The 6,576-nt window shown below is 43.0% G+C and overlaps 1 protein-coding gene across 1 annotated transcript; it reads left to right on the forward strand.

Annotated features, from left to right (window-relative positions):
• Nucleotides 1-154: 154 nt before the first annotated feature.
• hapln4 (hyaluronan and proteoglycan link protein 4) lies at nucleotides 155-3,840 on the forward strand (the record flags this gene model as incomplete). The annotated part of the gene is made up of 4 exons (XM_071521478.1): nucleotides 155-327; nucleotides 695-810; nucleotides 1,239-1,425; nucleotides 3,449-3,840. Coding segments are annotated over 4 exons (868 nt in total), but the record flags the coding sequence as incomplete, so codon positions are not given.
• Nucleotides 3,841-6,576: the final 2,736 nt, after the last annotated feature.

Below are 6,576 nucleotides of genomic sequence, written 5' to 3' on the forward strand. Positions count from 1 at the left end.
ATCATTTAATCAAAAGAAGTAGGAAAGAGAGGAAAGAGAGAAAGAGAGAAATAGAGGTCACTTTACTAGAATGCACACTTCTCAGCTCCTCATATGAAGGACAATAAAACATAAAATGACTTTCCTCTCACAAATTTCTCTCACATCCCTCCAGGCAGCAGCGTGTGTTTGGATCATACCGGGGCCGCGTGTCTTTGGAGCAGGCGGGACCGGGTGACGCCTCAGTGATCATCCACAACGTCACACTGGAGGACTACGGGCGCTACGAGTGTGAGGTCACCAATGACATGGAGGACGACACAGGATTTGTCAACCTTGACCTAGAAGGTCAGGAATTAGGGTTTGGAGGCCAGTTGGAAGGGATTTTGTTGAAGCTCGGAATTAGTCAGCCCATGCCAGTTGGGTGATTGTATAATCTATAACTGGTGATGTCAAAGTTCTAGTTTACATGACATTCAAGTGCATGATATCATGTGTAACAGTTTGAATGACCATAGCAATTCATAAATATCACAGCATCTCACTGAACAAAAGAGAATAGAAGGAGAACACAGCAGAAATGAAAGTGACACCAGTAAAGTCTTTACACATAATAATAATAAGGATTAAACACTACGCAGCAGACAATATCAGTGTATGTAGTTCTACACGTCCCATCTGTTGGTTGAATGGGCCCGTTTCTGTCATCCTGTAGGAGTGGTGTTTCCCTACTACCCCCGTGTGGGGCGCTATAAGCTCAACTACCACCAGGCTGAGGATGCCTGCAAACAGCAGGACGCCATCCTTGCCTCTCACTCTCAGCTGCACAAGGTGAGTTCATGCAGTCCCACATGGAGAATCTGTCATGTTCAAGTGAGACTAAATGAGATTAGGGTAAAAAGGCACAGAATTAAGAAGATAGCGTTTTGTACATGCTATCAGAGGTTTCTTGGGATCAAAGAGCTACGTACATGGCACCTTAGGATATATATATCCAGATGACACATTTTTAGTTGTAACTAGTTACTACTGGTTCAAATCCTCAGGCACAAACTGTTTTAGAATAGGAGATTCTGAAGTTAAGATTATATGACTGTATGATCTTACTTTAAGTTAGTCCTCCTATTTTTAGAAGCCTTATGCATCAAGGCCCACAGTAATGGACTTATGTTAGAAGAGATAAACTGAGTTCTTTCTCCTCTTAATAAGATCCCTAATCCTTCAGTGTGACCCCCACTAGCCTATCTTTCCCTCCACAGGCCTGGCTGGAAGGTCTAGACTGGTGTAATGCCGGCTGGCTGGAGGACGGCTCGGTCCAGTATCCTATCTCCCATCCCAGAGACCAGTGCGGCCGTAAGGACACTCCCGCCGGCGTCCGCAACTACGGCTACAGGCACAAGGAGGACGAGCGCTACGACGCTTTCTGCTTCACCTCCAACCTCAATGGTGAGAGAGAGAGATAGATGAGAGATATTTGTAACATTATCAAATAACAAAAAACTACAATAACTATTAGGTGAAATTCCAGACATTTCTATTATATCTGCAAATTAAATTGCAGCCTGCTATAAGCTTAGGGACAGCCAGTGGAACCAGGATGAGAATTAATGTGAAACAAAATCAGTTTGATCTGCATTTGTTTACAGTTTGTTATAATCATTTTGTTTGTTTATGATTATTAATTTTTGTCTCCATTATTTATGCAAGCTGTGGCAACATAAGTATTACTTGTCATGCCAATGAAGTTGATTGAAATTGAAATTGAAAGAGAGAGAGAGAGAGAGAGATGGGTGGGTGTATTTGTGTGTGTGTGTGTGTGTGTGTGTGTGTGAGAGAGAAAGTCTTCCTTTTGATCTGAAAAGATCTGAAACTCTTCCTAGTGCGTCTACAGTATCATACACCCAAATGAAGCTGCTCCCATACAAATATCCAACCCAGTAGTCAGCATTTCTTCAAGCTGACGAGTGGAAGGAGAAGAGACAATACTGTGCTATAGAATGAGGATGTATCGGTAGCACTGGACCACAGGGGGACGAAGGCCCCGTCTCTGATCTCTGCCTGTGATCCAACAGGCCTAAGGCCATTGGATTTAGATCAGGCTGTTGTTGATTCTGCCCTGCTAAGAGGACCGCAGTGTCCTCTGGGTGCCAAGCACTGCCTTTTATCTCCCAGTCCTTTGATTTACATCACATTCCCACAGAGAGTCTGCTAGTGTCTCCGTCACTCATGCCACCTCCAGGTTCCTAAGCCGAAACAAACTTGGGAAAGTAGTAGGCCGACTAGGGGCAGTAAAAGTTCACTGTAGTCTGAGGAGTGTCTAAGCTAGTGTACATGTACAAAGACTCCTGACAGAATGATTCATTTTTTACCAGGGAATTTTAAACATTCAATTTGGAAAACATGATTTATGACTTCAAGCCTGCATGCGCCTCTTTGAAGTTCGAAAGAGAAATGAAAACTTTTTATTCATTCCAAAACAAAATTGATTTTCTTCTTCTTAGATCAAAAACAGCGGTATTCATTTGAACAGCAAAACATAATTGGATAATGTAAACTGGAGAAAAGAAGCAGCACCAGCGCCTTTCCTTAGAGAGGAGAAAGGTGTAGCGTGTCACAGAGTCCTTAAACGGCGGTTCATGGCTTCCCCTGTGTGTTAATTATTGCGGACAGTCTGTTGTGAGCAGAGGGCCTGAGCAGTGGTCGTCACCGCTACTGTAGCTCAGTCCAGCTGGAAGGTATTTACTGAATGGCCCCAGGGGAAATATGAGACAATATTCTGCTTCTCTAACAGCCAACAGTCACATAAACAAGCGGAAAATCGATAGCTGAGCCAAGTGCAAGGCTGATGCTGTGGGCATGATTTTCATGATAGCTGCTGCTGTTGAAGAAACCAGCTGCTCTTTATTCTTGGTTGGGTTACTCAGCATTTGCCCCTTTCTTTGGAGAAACTACATTGTGGTTCAATTCAGTTCAAACAATTCAAGCAATCAGGATACCAATTTCTGTAATATTGCTGGGCGAGAAGTCTCTCCAGAGGTGTGATGAAAGTAAAAATGGAAGCGTTTTAAGAGTAATTTTGAGTGAGAGTGCTGTCCACTGACAGAGTATTGCCTTTCGATTTTGAGCAGCTGCCCAGATGGTTGTTGGATTGATTTGATATTCTGAACACGCTGAGGCGGAGAGGCTAGGAAAACTGAGAATATCTACCCTCAAGGCTTGGCCTGTCTCAAGAGGCCTCTCTCTCTCTCTCTCTCTCTCCCTCTCTCTCTTTCTCTCTCTATTTCACTCCTCTTGCCCTCTTATACAATGCACTTTCTCTCACTCTAACTCTTTTCCTTCACCATTTCTCGTGTTCCTACAACAAACATGTACTTTGTTGCCTGTTTCCTCTCATCTCCTCTCATCTTCTCCCCTCTCCTCTCCTCTCCTCTCTGCTCCTCTCTGCTACCGTTCCTCTTCCTCCCCTCAGGTAAAGTGTACTTCCTGAAACGGTTTAAGAAGGTGAACTATGCGGAGGCGGTGAAGGCGTGCATCCGCGACGGCTCAGTGGTGGCCAAAGTGGGTCAGCTGTATGCTGCATGGAAGATCCAGCTGTTTGACCGCTGTGAGGCCGGCTGGCTGGAGGACGGCAGCATCCGCTATCCCATAGTCAACCCCCGCTCCCGCTGTGGAGGGCCCCAGCCAGGCGTCCGACACCTGGGCTTCCCTGATAAGAAGTTCCGCCTCTATGGAGTCTACTGTTTCCGCAAGAACAAGGAGGAGGGAGCAGGTGGTACTCCAACGACACGACGCCCTGCGGAGAGCGCCACAAGGAGGAAGAGCAGCAACAGCATCCCCATGAATACCACCAGAGTGATTTAAAGTGGACAAACTGAGAGCAGGAGGGGGGGGGGGATTTTAGATTTTACTGCAGCAACTGTCGCCTAGCAGCCAGACTCCATTCATCGCTTTTAAAGTAAAACACTCACAGACAAGATGTGCTCATTTGCAGATTTGCCAGAGAGGAGAAGCGAAGCTGTGCAAAATTAAGGGTGACATCTTTATTAGGGTGATTTTCCTTTTGTCTCCAGTTGGTCAATCATCTTAAGGAGAGGGAGAGAGAGTGTGTGTGTGTGCATCTGGTGGCGGCAAATGGAAGATTAAACTGCAGCTTGATCTGTACTCAGGCACACATCAGATCAGAGAGTCTGCCACGATTGTCAATGTTTACCTGTGTGTGTCTGTGTGTGTGTGTGTGTGTGAGGACCGCATGGTGTGTTTGGCCCCCAGTGTTGTCCTCCTGTGGTTCCTGAGTACAGAGTCCCAGTCTGAGCCACTATCACAGTGCCAGGGTGAAAACATTCATTAGTGAATGATAATGAATGATCTGCCTGACTGTATGGAAACACTCCAAGATGCCATAGCAAGTAAGTTTTGACTGTGCCCAGTGCAATTGCCTGCATCCGGATGCCATGCTTGGTTAACAGCCCTCTGGCACAATGCAATATTTGAATATGACTAATTTTTCTCATTAACTAAGACCTGGCAACCACATCATCAGAGCTGAACAGGCCAAGTAGTAAATATTGCACTTGCTCTAAAATATTTGCACTTCTTTATAGATAGCTATATTTTATGATAGCATCATAGAATCAAGCAAGCATGTTTTATTAGGCTGAGAATTGTCGCTGGGGCTTAATGAGCAATAAAGCAATAAAGATAGCTACAGTAGCTGCTAATTACCTCATGCACTGTATTTCTATGCTACCTGGGCCTCCAATTGCACTATACATGTTATATTGTGATATAGCACAGTCCTATTGAAATGAAAGCATTGCGATGACCTTTGTTACAGAATGTGTTCACAGCTGTTGCTACTGAATGAATGAATGTTCTGGAAAAATAAAATAAAGTCTTGAGATTAGTTGTTGATTCAAACAACACAACTGTGTGCATTGGATGCTGTCCCTTTTTTTTATGAAGGATTCTATTCCAAAACATTGTATATATCCATTTTGGAAACTCCTCCTCTTAATAAGGAAACTGAAATTCATCATTCAATATCTAATACCCTTCGTATTAGATATTGAATGATGAAACCTGAAAAATGGTTTACAAGTTTGGAAAAAAAATCATTAACTGAAGTTCCAAGTACTTAAGTTACCTTTAGACTTTTACAACTGCCACACATTGTTTTAGCTTTGTGTAATCAATCATTTTGTATGAGCAGGAGTCACTTTGGGTAAATGGTGAATGTGTCATTCTGGAGCGAAACTCGTCATATTTAATCAGTGCTCCCTGTACCTCTTGTCTTCAAGTGTCTGCCTGTGAGTGGAACTGTTGAGCAGCGCGCCCGACTGAGTGGGAAAACATTTTGGTGCTGCGCCAATACGCCAGAAGTGACCATGTCATCGTCATAGCAACTGGCAGCCTGTAATGAAAGTCAGGTTTATGGCAAATCTAACATCATGAAATAATAATTCTGAGTGATGAATTTGAGCTGTGAAAATTGTGGTCATTTGCTGCGTATCAGATGCTTTGCTCACTTGTCTTTTAAAAAAATAATGTTCATAGAGAAAAAGAGCCAATGAAATGACCTTGATGGCTAAAGTTGATTATTCTAATGATTCGATGAGTACACTCACCAATCCCATTAGCCTGTGGCACAGTGTGAATTTCAGAGTCACAGCCACTAAATTAATAAGCAAACTCCTGCTTGATGCACTATGACATTTATAATTTATGGAGGATTATGTATTCCACATTTCAGAACTGAAGTAATTTAGATGATTTTTATGTGCACAGGGTTATAATGCTAACCCAATTGACATTCACTTTGCATGGCATTTAAGTACCCTACTCTATCTTGGTGTAACAGCAAGAACATCATAAATAGCGCCCACTAATTCAGTTCTTGACTGTTAGTGCTTTGACAAGCATAAATTATAGAACTGGGCTTTCTATGTAGTATGCAGTTAACTAAAATAATAAGTCTTCAACTACCTGGCTGAAAGAAACCACACATTCTACAGATGGTGAATAGACCAGGCAATAGAAAATCCAGATGAAGCAGAACATTTTAGAGAGGTGCTGGCCTTCATTAAAACTTTTTCACACTGCCTTCATTCACCAACAGCAAGTCATTCAAGAGCACAAGACTGCAGAGACAGAGAGAGACAGACAGATAGGTAGAGAGAGAGACAGACAGAGAGAGAGACAGACAGATAGAGAGAGAGAGAGAGACAGATAGGTAGAGAGAGAGGGTGCAAAGGAAGAGGCATTGCGTAAAAGTGACCAGGCCTTTACACTTTTTTTTTTGCTCTCAAAAGATGAAAGTGCTATTTTCATTTCATCAGGCCTTCTCACTTTTTTTCTTTTGAGTGTGAAATGAAATTAGGTGACCCCGTAACAACTGAGTGCAGCAGAGAGTAAATACAAAGGGATGGGATGGCGCTGCCTTTCATTTGGCTCTCATTTATCAGCCTGTGACAGAGGTCAGGATCTCAGAACACGCCTGAGATGAGAACAGAAAGGAGGGGTTGAGTCACAAAATTGAGAAAAGAAATAGAATGAGACAGGATTAATGGAAGCAAATATATGAATTTCTATCAATTAAAT

This window comes from Centroberyx affinis, unplaced genomic scaffold (genome assembly GCF_046629955.1).
Source record: "Centroberyx affinis isolate AG114_WGS23_722 - 3 ecotype Tasmania unplaced genomic scaffold, CSIRO-AGI_Caff_v1 ptg000893l_1, whole genome shotgun sequence".
In the NCBI taxonomy this organism is placed as follows: Eukaryota; Metazoa; Chordata; class Actinopteri; order Beryciformes; family Berycidae; genus Centroberyx; species Centroberyx affinis.